We start from the raw sequence: 12,585 nt of genomic DNA, 5'->3' as shown, positions 1-12,585 counted from the left end.
AGAAAAAAAAAAAAGGAAATCCATATGAGAACAATGCCAGGACTGCAACAAAAAACTCTCCCAGCAAGATGCCATACCCTGGTCTTTGCAAGTTATATGCAGAAAGAAAAGTACATATAGTAAGTTTTAACTCTGTGCAAACCAAATCTGCACCCTACTAATGAACGTGAAGGAATTATTCATGACAAAATACATGTACATCAAGTTGTAAAAAAGAGGACTTATATTTATTAAAATTTATTGACATGACACATGTTTCTTTGGAGGCTGCTCCATAAACTGAGTATCAGAAAATAAAAATAATTACACGGAACTTATTTATTAGAAGACAAAATAACATGCAGATCATTTATTCCACAAACAACTCTGTAGCATTATACAAAATGGCCACAAGGTGGCAGCAGCAGAGATTATAAACCTTTGCTGCCACCTTGTGGCCTTCTTTATTATTGCAAGCAATTTGTTTATTACATATTAGCTGCTTATCTCCTAAAATTTTTATATAATTCAGTTTTTTTTTTAGGAAATTCCACACCCACATTATTTGGAATATTGCTGAAGCTTTTAAAATAGGAAATTCAGAAAAAAATGTGAGCTTGACAACTTGATCTAAAGGACTAGAGAGGGGTGTCAGTGCAAGTATAGTAACACTATGGAAATGTGTGTTGTAGTTCGGATAGTACACAACGTGTTTATTGGTTCCTTGTGGCTGCTACCTAAACAAGCTGAAAAATCAAGGATTACACAGAACACTATTTGGAGTAGAAGCCACACAAATATACATTTATGAACTGCATGCAATATACATAATGGCCACGGGATGGCAGCATAGCAACATTATCGTCGGACATCAAGCTGCTGCCACCTGGTGGCCTTCTTAATTTATAACATTCCAAAAGTGTAGAATAAGTTCTCAAAAAATACAAAACTTGTTCAGACACCAGGAAGGACAGATAAGCTATATATTAAATATAGATATTTATTAAATCTCTTTCCAACTATTATTAGCAATAAATTCAGGTGTAGTTAGTGAGGCCCATAATGCCCTTACCTGGTATGGATCAGTGTTGAGATCAAAATACTCCAGGAATCCCGTGGCGAACTCACAGAAAAGGAAGTTGTGCGTCTCATTTATGGTCCTCAGGCACCAGTATGTGTTGTTGTTGGCACTTGTACAAGCACAGAACGGCCCAACTGCACAACGAGAAAGTAAAGTGACAACAATGACCGCAGTCTGGTAGTGACGTCAGGTTTAATTGATCACAGCCTATGTTATACCACACTGTATTGTATCTATGGAGAAGCAATAGACCGCTTCCCCCCACCCAACTCATCTTCATTACATAGCAGTGAGATCCAGGATTTCTGCCAGGATTAACAGGTAATGTCCCCTCCCCCCAGTAAATTTGTAATGCTTGCATCAATATTCATCTACACTGAAAAATTGCCTACAATTGCCCTATTCAAGCAGCTAATGAGACCTTACGTGTCCAGAAGGGGGCAGTCTGCCAGTGCTGGTTGTCATGGGTGAAGCAGGTCAGTCCCGGCATGCTACAAGTGTCATTATTCTTCAGCCTCTTCAGCAGTTTGCGCAGCTTCTTCTTGCGCCTCTGTTCACGCAGCAGCCACATCTTATCCTGGGATTTCAGAGACTTCCTGCAGACACAATTAGGGGGTCAGAGGGGAGGAATGGTATGAAATTCATGCTAGATAATCATTGGACCCACTGCAGGCAGGCTGTTATGGGTTCACAAAGTCGCTTCCAGAAGGAAAGTAATAAAAGTTAGGTGAAGAATTCTCCAGTTCCATCCCACGTATATATAAACAGATTTAGGCCTTGGAAGGGTTATCACAGACCAGCCAATCACCAGGCCCGTGGGAAGCATACAATCTGCCAGCCCTTCTGTGAAGGGATAATGAGAAGAATTATTGTGATAAAAAGAAACCATAGCATAGACACCGGGCTCATTCACTGATCTGATGAGACAAACGTACAGCATGGTGACCCCATAAGCATTAAAGTCAATCTGTGGGGGCAAAGAGATTCCAACAGATGACGTTAGATATAAATCGCTAACGAGGGCCACCCCGAGGACACTCCGGCCCCCCACCCAAAACACATTCTACTTACTTGAAGGGATGCAGCATGGGATCTGTACTCTTCAGCTTTCCATTCTTCTGTTTCATGTAACTGCGGAAGACACAATTGGGGTGATTTTAGAGGTGACATACAGAGGGGGAGCTCACTTAGGCTGACACAAAGCTACGTATAATAAATTCAGTGTATCCCAAGCATTATCACAGAAGTTTTTCTGCCTCTAACAGTTCTAATAACTTTTTTTTCTTGCAACTTCTTTTAATAGAGTGACAACGCTGCCCCTTGGTTGCATAGTCACAGGTTCGTTCTAAACCCTTCTGCTACATTAGAAGTGGAAATAAATGCCAAAGAAACACAGAACTTGTTATGTCGATGGTAGAGATACGCTGCATTATATATTTAAAAGTATCCACATAACAATTCATCATTTCTAACACTTCCACATACACGGCGCACACACCTGATCTTGCTACAGTCGCAGTCTTCCGGCCTTTTCTTCTTTAGGTGACCTCGGACCTCTCGCAGGTTTTTGATTTTGTTTTGCAGCGTCTCTATCTATTAGAAGATAATGACATTGGTATGACTATAATCCGTGTGTTATGTGGGGGAGATAAGAGAGTATTCCCATGACTTCCCCTTATTACCTCGTGGTCAATATGGAGTTTGTGATCCTTCCAGGCCTGCAGAGACTTGTACAGATCCAGATCACACTGCACGGTGTTGTTTGCCAGGATATGGCACCTGGGGAGAGATAAGAGAAGGAATGGGGGAGAGAGGGGGTTATAGTCTATCAGATTAAATCTAACGAAACAAATATCGATACAACACTCTGCAACTAAAATTGACATGTCAGAAAGCACCGACATTCCAGTTTGCTTGATAACAGTTAGTGACTAATAGGGAAAGATGAACCATGGCGTCGTATTAAATGAAATGACACTGAACTGATACTTTGTAACATTGAACGAATCTGAAAATGTTGAAAAGAAAAAGACGACAGAAGCTACAACTAATCCATTGACGTGCAGGCGGAAATTACTGCGTGTGGTCTGGGCTCGTTACAAACATCCTGTCCTGAATAATCCTCTACTCATCTCCAAATATCTCACCGGTGTGTCACTTTCAGAGCGCTGGGTACTATAAGCTCATTGGTCAGACTGCCTGTCCCACTGAAATCGCCGCCATCTTTATCCTCATCGTCCTCAGGGTCAGACATGTGACGCTTGGTCAAGTTCTTTAGCACGGGCTGGTACTCTGGTTCCAACGCCATGTTGAAGATATTTCCAGCCACTTCAACGGTCACAGAACGAACTGAGCGGTTCTTGAGATATCCGGTCTTGTACTCTGCAAGATGAGGAGAGACAGGAAAGCATCAATAGGGTTAGCTTTGGGGTCATGTACACTGACTATATTACAATATTACCAGTCCAGATACATAGGTCACCAAGATTATAGTTGTCCTCACTTCCTGGTGGTAAAATATTTCAAAGTTCCTTGTACCCCCTTTCATGCTCCAATATTGCCCCCAACTTATCTCCCCTCTTATTGTGTGGGTCAGGGTCCTCTCCTCCTATGTCACTGTCTGTATTCATCTGTCATTTGTAACCCCTATTTAATGTACAGCACTGCGTAATATGTTTGCACTATATAATACCTGTTTAATATTAATAATTATAATAATAATATTAATAATAACTCCCTCCCCAGGTGCTGTATAAGCTCCTAGTGTGCATTACACTAAAACTACCACACGATGGCGCCAGAACACCACAAATCCCAGAGGCTGCACAGCCCTCAGTTAGCATTAACCACCTTTTGATAAATCATAAATGGCCTTTAAAGAAATTCTCCTAATCCCTCAAAAATTATCTCTGCATCCTCTGTCCTCATTCACCTTGTTTTATTGTCATTCCCTCTTCACAGAGCAAATTTCGTTCCCTCTCAGTGAGCGCCGCTAATGACTGAAGAGGGTAATTTAAATATGAATCTCCGCGCTTGGCTGCCATCAGCTGCTAAATACCCAATTAGTCTGTTATTCCGTCCTTCATTTTTACAGCAAAAACAAGTCACACGTCTACGGCTATTGAATCCCTGTCTTGTCTAGCACAGGCTCGTGTCAAGTGAATGAATTATGGGCTCTTCAGGAGCCAAGAAGGATGAGAGATATGTCAGATGGAGGTGACCCAAACCCTTCAAAAGAAATCAGGTGAGGATTCATCAACCCCGTTCTGTGACTTGGCCTAGGCTAATGTCAGCAGTCTGCTGCAGGAAAGCAGCATTTCCTCAGTCTCTTCCTATAGGTGAGGATATACCTGGGGCTGATCTGTGTCAGATATAAATCATGCAGAAAGTAGATGGGGACATTGGGTGATGTCTGAACAAAGATGGTGCTGTGGAGAGAAGATAATGAAGGCATTGCAGGGGGAGAAGCGTGATCTCTGGAAGCGTTAGAATGATGGCCGCTGCAGGCAATGCAGACCGTCCTTCACTCCTTCCCTCTGGATGGGATCGTTTTTCATCCAAACCTCACAAAAAGTAAATTTCCATCCAGGCTGGCGAGCGCTCGGTGTCACTAAGCTGAGGGGAAGTTTTATTTTCCAGAGCTGTCGCCGTGGAAAGTCATTTAGCAGATTTACAGCCCCTCGGCGGGAATTGGGCGTCTGACGAGGTGACGATGCCGTGATAACTTTACTGCCGCTCTGGAAAACTGGCCGTGCGTGCCAAGTAACACCAAGAAAATACGAAAGCTTCTCGGAGGGGCATTAACACCGCATTAAAGGGGAGAAAGACAAATATGAAGAACGGCTGAGTTTTCCAGAACGGAGAACAAACACCAGCTGGATTCTTCAACTTTATTTATGTGACCAGCTCAGGGTTCTCTGTACAGCACTATGGTATATGTCAGAGCTATATAATTGTATAATAATAGTGTGTGACTGTGGGGGACATTAGAGTGTCAGCTCCTCTGTACAGAGACTGATGGGACTGGCTAGCTGCATATTATACCCTTGAGCTATCTGTCGGTTACGGTCGGTGTTATACTCACTCTTTTTGGTGAGAAGTTTCTTGCGGCGGCCCAGTGTGGTCATCTTGTAGCTGATGGAGTCGCAGTTACATTCGTCGCTGGTGTAATAGTTGCTCATAAGATTGGGGGATTGCTTTGGACTGCTGGGGGCAGCTGACAAACTCGCCATCCCTTTACATTTGTGTAATCGCAGCTTTCCAGTGGCGTCCTCGACACACTGCCATTTCTGTGGGGGAGAATGCCAGACGTGAGCGCCATGTGACAGGTCTTGGATAACCTTAACCCCCCTCCGGGATCATCTGTACCAAACTCCTGGGCAATGGGGTACTTTAAAAATACTAACGGTGTATTGCTCCTAGGGAGGGGATTTAGGAGTTTAGGTCAGTTTTATAGGCATAGTATAGTGGCCAATATATTGCTCAGGACTAAGAAATACAGATTAGCTGGTGAAGAGCACTGCAGGTACGTACCTGTCCCAACTGCTCGCAGGCCGTCTGGTACTCAGCTCGCTGGCACAAGTCTTTGACTCGCTGGTACTTGGGAAGAAAGTTCTCCTCCTGGGCATCTGGTTTATCTGCCTCTCTTTTATGCAGCAGTTTGCTAATACATGAACAGGAAAAGAGAAATTACTATAGTTAGGTTCAGACCTGACTCGGGATCAAGCAATCCTAAGTGTCTCCCAGCAGCTGGCACCTTGTTGCCTTTGCCACCCTATTCATTCTCTATGAGGCTGCCATTAATGGAAGCTACTTGTGTCTCCCTGGCAAGAGGAAACGTTAACGGCACCACAACCTGAACATCCTGGGGTTTGTGACAATGTGCAGCCACAACAATCCTGAGTCTAAGGATAGCCAACATTTACTGCTCACAATACTGATATGATAATCCTGGGATTCTGGACAAACATATGTGGTTCTAATCATAAAGAGCACAGAACTCACCCCCGCTCCACCAGGAACGAATCTCTCCAAACCTTCACTTTCTTGTGTACTTGGAACCTGTGGTAATGAGAAATTCTGAGCTTAGTATGTAAGGTGACTGCACCAAATCCTGCAACCTCCCCCCTTCCTGATACACAGACCTAAAAACATTCCCTAATCCACGATTCTTTATTTCTTCTCATCAATATCACAAATTGATAGAATTTATGGCTAAATCATCTTGGCACCCATGAGATTGTTAGACATTCCATAACCATGGCTGGTAAAATGGAGTTGGCCCCTCTTTGTGCCCACTGGCGCAGGATTTTGGGGATTTGCACCCATTGTGAGGTCAGGTACTGATGAGGGATAAGAATAGCGGGCTCATGTTCATCCTATCGCTGTGTACGGGACACTCGGGTTCCTCACACCAAACTGGTGACCCCAATGTCTTATTGGAGCTGGCTTAGTACATGGGGACACAGACATCCCTAGAACACCTCTACATTAGGGTGGGGTGTTCTACATCTCTGGTGTCAGCTGTACTATCTATGTAGGAGGAATCTAGGCCAAAAAGTCATTTTTTTAAATTTGTCTATAAAAATCCTTAGTCGCGGCTCCAAAGCTGCAATGGTTTTACAATCCAGAAAAAGGAAGTTGTCACATGAGACTTCAAAAAAACGCTATTAATTAAAATGTGACTTTGTTCTACTGTCTCAGAGATCATGAGCTCACTTTCCAGCAAACTGCTCCGAGACGCAGTGGTAAAATCCAAGAAAGACGCGTCTGTCTAAGAATTCAGAGCCCCTAATTGAGCGTGGCGTCTGCGTCACATGGGAGGCCAATTAACGCCAATTCTGCAGCTTTTTAGAGACGTTTCCCAATCAAGTGAAGTTTTTAGAACCCTCATTCCCACGGTTACCGAAAGGCTGTGTAACGCCACCAGTCCTGGTCATTTCATGTGACAATAAAAGGAAGAACAGGAAGTGAAAAATCTAAAATGTTCAAACGGAATGGTGAACTTGTGAGAGACGGAGAGATTTAATTAGGAGCAGTCGGAGCGTCACGTTTCCTGACTCTCGCTTCTCCCTTGTGTATTACTAAAATGTATCATGAATTATAATTATTTCATGGAAAGGAATGCATTGCCTAATATTACTTTATCTGCACATTCTCATGTACACCTTTATGGGTCGGGGCAATTTTACCTGTTCACCGGCCTCTCCGTGTCCAGCAGTTTCAGAATAGATTTTCCATCCATATCGGGGGGGATGTCCAAGCCGGCAATGTCCAGGATGGTGGGGGCCAGGTCAATGTTCAGCACGATGTGCGGATTCCTGCAGGCAGAGGGAATGGTGGTCACTGAGAAGCAGGAAATACAATTTTATCAGTTGCACGTCTTCTTGGGGTGTTAATGTATTATATGGGGCTTTGTTCAATCACACCAGCGGAATCGACACCAAAAAGGGCAACTGGGGTCAGAGGAGAGGCATGAGATCCCCCAAAAGATTCTTAGGATTACTTCAGTTTAGTATAAGAATGCAAAAACTTACAGAGTCCCAGCATCCACGTTCGGCCCTCGGATAAAAAAGGGCACCCGGATGTCAAACTCATACGGCATCGATTTCCCTTTCACCAACCCGAACTGCCCGATGTGATATCCGTGATCAGACGTGTAAATGACGTACGTGTTCTCAATCTCACCCGTCTCCACCAGCATGTTGTAAATCTGGAAACATAGCATAGGCAGATATTATTACACCAGTGTATAAAGAGACGTATGAATCTTTTCGGGTCAGCCCACCAAGAAACATGGGTGAGGGTCAGGGACAACTTATAATGTGTGATCTAAAGAGAACCCAACAATTTCACATCCAGACAGATCACCCATAGTCATAAAAAAAAGTTTTGGAGTCCTGGTGCCATTTCTCAATCAGCATCTGACAGGTCCTCTTTTAGTCAGGAGACTTTAGGGCCCACGTTATCTGCACACCTAAGACATCAGTAGTGCCCTCATGTATAAATAAAAAGACTGCAGGACAGGTCCACTTCAATGCTGATTGCAGAACCCGACAAGACGCGGTTCTGAATGGATTTATCTCCGAGCAGCCTATCAATATTCCCGGCGTGTTTCTCCTCGGTGTGAGGAGCCGCGATGGGCCGCGCTTTTATTAACTCAGTAAATAAAACAATAAAGTGTCTGTTTTGCAGATTAATAAAACATTAGCGAGAAGGAAAGGCTGCGTCCGTCTGCTTATAATTTTAACAAAACACGTTTAATGCACTCCTGGCTTTGAGGAGAGAAAACGTAAAACAAAGTCATAAAGATGGAAGACAACTCATAAAATATTAATGGCTCCATGAAGAGGAAAGATGGCGAGAAGCGACAGATACGAGGATTCTGTATGGCGTCCAGCTTACACCCCAACATTACCTGAACTGCATACCTAGGGGAATCTTTGGCTGTGGGTGGCAATGTGAAGGATTAATGCTGCAAACGGTGGCCGTGTCCCTACTGCCGAAATCCACTTCGTTCCCCACCACAACATATTATTGTATTCAGTATCATAGTAAAAAAAAAAAAAGAATATCACATGGCAGACTTTGCCAATTGGAGAGTTCAGATTCTAATTTAGCGGGGGGCTGTCAGATTCTGCAGAGACACCACTGCTTCCACAAGGAGAGCAAGATCCCTTTTTTTAGCAGCATGTGGGCAGGGGACATTTATTTCTATTCCACACTTAGCTTGACTTTCAGCTGGGCTTTAAGGCATCTTCGGGCATGCTAAAGTGGCCTCCAATCACTAATATTGTATGGTATTGTAGCATTCAAGCATTAGGTTGCACGCTCTAAGAAGTATACAAGCCCAAATACTTTCTGATGGACTTTGAGAAAGCCAAGGCCAAGTTGCCGCAATTTCACAAGCCAGTCCCGGGCCCTCTGTGTGTGCCTCTATAATTCATATGTTCAGATTCTAAAAATTAATCAATAATGAGTTTCATAAAAAGAGAGCCCCATATGATAGTGAACCTCAAAATCTTATTCACATGCAAAAGTATTATGCCCAGAATTTTTAACCTGCGTGGGAAGAAGCTGTAGGTGGGTGGCAGCCTTGTATTGTGACCCACCTTCCCAGTAACCAGCTGGATGGTCATTGAAAAGTGCTGGGTGGTGCACCCAGCTAAATAGGGCCGGGGAAACACAAGAAGGAATTGCATTCCTCACGGATTATTGGCACGTCCTACCCGCTCCATAGAGTCATCCACGGACATCAGGGTCTGAAGTCGCCTCCTCTGCAGCATGTTGGTGAATTGCATGTGAATGGGCATCATGGCGCCTGTATACCTCATGATCCAGTGCTTGTCTGGGTTTGGTGCGTAGTTGTAGCTCGGTGTTCTGCAAAACAAACCACAAGACAAATATCATACCATTCAGAGATCAGAGAGAAACAAAATGATAGTACTGAGGTGCTTTATATGCCAAGAAGGAGGAGTGAGGACTGAGATCCACTAGACTTTGTGACAGCATTGTATTATTCTAGGGACTTGATGAACACACACATTAGGCAGATATAGCAGCTCCATTATTTGTAAAATCTGTGTATTTCCCAGTTTGCCGTTCAGCTTCATATACAAGTCTGATATAATGATCAGAGGTATACAATGTTAGCTGGTGTCACCTTTCTTCTACAAAATATCAGGTTTGGCCATTCTCAGCACGGTGACATTTAAAATATGCCATAAAAGACATTTTGTGTCTGGATGAAATGATGTCGAGACCTTCCAGCTTCATCAGAGCTCGTCCTATAGCCGTGATGCGTTCCTATGGCGGGACGTTTCCCGCAGGCGACTTTGAACATGTGAAGCGAGCAATTTCAATTGAGCGCACCTCTCCGGGAAATAATTTCCCATTATTCTGCCCCAGGCAGCAGCTGCGCTATCAGAAGACAGAACTCTGGAAATGTGATTTGTATGTCACCGCATTCTTATGTGGATGACATATTACGGAGATACAATGGGAACATATACAACTTTAAATGCATATGGCTGCAATGATTTGTGATCAGTTATGAGCCATCTGTAATCATGCAATTATCAATATAAAGATGAAGCAAAGTAATGCACAGCATTGATCCCCCTGTGCAGCTTATTACTCCCCTGGTATGTCTCAGTGGGTCAGAAAGGTTGGAGAGATACTAGAATACATCCCTTACACAATTACACCTCCTTTATTATACACCCAAATTTCATGTGCCAACCAGTTTATGTCAAAGTATAATAAATCCAAAAACCTGGGCATTGCATTTATGGGATAAGAAGCTTCCAGCGCAGAAAATACAACAGATGATAGGAAACCGCTTGGAAAGATCACTTAGAGCGGCTCCATCCAGCCGCCGGCGGCTGCTGTGCACCTCACATGCTTCTCCAACTGTCAGGCGTGCGCTCAGCTTATGTCTTCCCAGCCATCCATGTCACAGGCGCTCGGCAATACGAGACGATATTGTTCTACGCGGATACATTTCAATACCGCCATCTCCTAATGTGTACTGACACAGTCCGCTAACTGCTTGATCTGTATCAGATGTGGGAATGTGATACACTCGCTGTGCAGTGAATGACACGCCGAAGTGGACCTGTCCTCGGGAATTAGCTTTCCCTCCAGTTCTATGACACATTGGACACCACCTATAAAATGTCAATGGAGAGACTGCTGGGATTACATTCACCTTCATTAACATTTGCAGTTTGTTTCTCAGTATGGAAAAAAGGGAAAGTTGGAGGTTTTCCAGCCAACATGATGTTAAAGTATTAGGGAAAATCTTCTCATGTAAAAAAAAAATTACACCAAAGAGTATGCTGTAGTGGTTTGCCTTATATATATTTATAGATATATTATACATTATATATTATTAGACCATCATTGTGCATCCGCTCGCATTTTCATATCATGTTCAGAAAGAAATAAAGGGGTGATGGAGGTAGTGAGGGAGGAAAGAAAATAGGAAAATAGGAAGGAAGGAAGGAAGGAAGGAAAGAGGGAGAGAACGAAGGAAGGAAGGAAGGAAGGAAAGAAGGAGGGAAGGAAGGAAGGAAAGAGGGAGAGAACGAAGGAAGGAAAGAGGGAGAGAAGGAAGGAAGGAAAGAGGGAGAGAAGGAAGGAAGGAAAGAAGGAGGGAAGGAGGGAAGGAAAGAAGGAGGGAAGGAAAGAAGGAAGGAAAGAGGGAAGCAAGGAAGGAAAGAGGGAGGAAGGGAGGAAAGGAAAGAGGAAGGGAGGAAAGGAAAGAGGAAGGGAGGAAAGGAAAGAGGAAGGGAGGAAAGAGGGAATGAAAGAAAGAAAGAGGGAGGAAGGAAAGAGGGAGGAAGGGAATGAGGGAGAGAAGGGAGGAAGGAAAGAGGGAGGAAGGAAAGAGGGAGGAAGGGAAGAGGGAGAAAGGAAGGGTGGAGAGAAGGGAGGAGGGGAAGAGGGAGGAAGGAAAAAGGGAGGAAGGGAAGGAAGGAAAAAGATGTAAGGAAGGGGGAATATGTGTAGTGAGTTAAGGTAAGGAGGGAAAGAGGGAAGGAAGAAAGAATGGAAGGAGGAAAGAGTAACAAGAGAAGGAAGGAATGAAGACGAAAGAGAATATTGAGGTAAGAAGGTAAAAGACAGTGTGTGTATGGGGGGGATTAGGAGCGCACACCTCGGTTTGGGAACATTCCTCTGTCCCATCTAAGCTACAAGGGCCTGGACTCTGCACATACAGATCCCAGACACAGGGCTGTGTCTATTAGGTCAACCAGTAAAGTTATAGCCAATTATTTGTGCAATCAAGGATTCTATTTTAATCTCACAAGATCTATGCGTCACAATCAGTAAAGATAAATGGAAGCCTAATTTATAGGGCCTTAAGCTCAGAGTCTATTCTCCATTTCCCAGTATATCTATCATCAAGCTGGTGAGTATGAAAGAAGAGGATGAGACAACACTGAGCACAAACAGGACGGCACATTGAATTTCCTCCAATGACACCAGAATGTGAATAACCTCCTTATTTATAGTGGTGTCACCAAGATGGCTCAGATGGCAGAGATACCATAGAACTAAGTACGGGGTCGTATATAAATATACATAAAAATTATTTCCCTAACATGTTTCCAGCTGTATACGATTCATCATTAGTGCAGCCCCTTCCAGGTCCACAAAGGTGTCATAAAGCCACCCATCTGTAACTTGTGATTTCTACGAGTTATATAATAAAATTTAGCAATTTCCAACCAATCCAACAAAAATGACTAATAGTACCAAACCGGGACGATGGAGACATGACCGGTATGATTCCATGTTCACCGGTATGTTAAATGAAATGCGTAGTTAAATCGACCGCACCCAACACATTAATGAAGTCTGAAGTGCGACTACAACCCATAAAATCTACAGGAATCATAAAATACGATTACCGCCACAGCAGGGAGGTAAGTAGGAGACATTTCCGCAGTGCCGTTACTTGCCGTGTAAATAACCCGTTATGCGCGTTCCACAAATGTGTTACATCCAGTTACATCGGC

The 12,585-nt window shown here is 43.6% G+C and overlaps 1 protein-coding gene across 5 annotated transcripts in view; it reads right to left on the bottom strand.

Annotated features, from left to right (window-relative positions):
- The window catches only part of SULF2 (sulfatase 2), a 93,431-nt gene that overhangs the window by 2,261 nt on the left and 78,585 nt on the right, over nucleotides 1-12,585 (bottom strand). For all 5 annotated transcript variants that reach the window (XM_072414117.1, XM_072414113.1, XM_072414114.1 and 2 more), the window contains 12 exons: nucleotides 9,289-9,439; nucleotides 7,597-7,772; nucleotides 7,252-7,380; nucleotides 6,065-6,121; nucleotides 5,594-5,723; nucleotides 5,145-5,349; nucleotides 3,208-3,442; nucleotides 2,743-2,839; nucleotides 2,559-2,653; nucleotides 2,132-2,191; nucleotides 1,487-1,656; nucleotides 1,052-1,194 (listed from right to left, as the gene is read on the bottom strand). In XM_072414117.1, coding sequence (XP_072270218.1) covers nucleotides 1,052-1,194; nucleotides 1,487-1,656; nucleotides 2,132-2,191; nucleotides 2,559-2,653; nucleotides 2,743-2,839; nucleotides 3,208-3,442; nucleotides 5,145-5,349; nucleotides 5,594-5,723; nucleotides 6,065-6,121; nucleotides 7,252-7,380; nucleotides 7,597-7,772; nucleotides 9,289-9,439 — 1,648 coding nt within the window. The remainder of the gene's footprint in view (nucleotides 1-1,051; nucleotides 1,195-1,486; nucleotides 1,657-2,131; nucleotides 2,192-2,558; nucleotides 2,654-2,742; nucleotides 2,840-3,207; nucleotides 3,443-5,144; nucleotides 5,350-5,593; nucleotides 5,724-6,064; nucleotides 6,122-7,251; nucleotides 7,381-7,596; nucleotides 7,773-9,288; nucleotides 9,440-12,585) is intronic.

The sequence above is a fragment of the Pyxicephalus adspersus genome, chromosome 6 (assembly GCF_032062135.1).
Source record: "Pyxicephalus adspersus chromosome 6, UCB_Pads_2.0, whole genome shotgun sequence".
NCBI lineage: Eukaryota > Metazoa > Chordata > Amphibia > Anura > Pyxicephalidae > Pyxicephalus > Pyxicephalus adspersus.
Note: the sequence above shows the minus strand (reverse complement) of the source record. Positions and strands in the feature narration are given on the sequence as shown.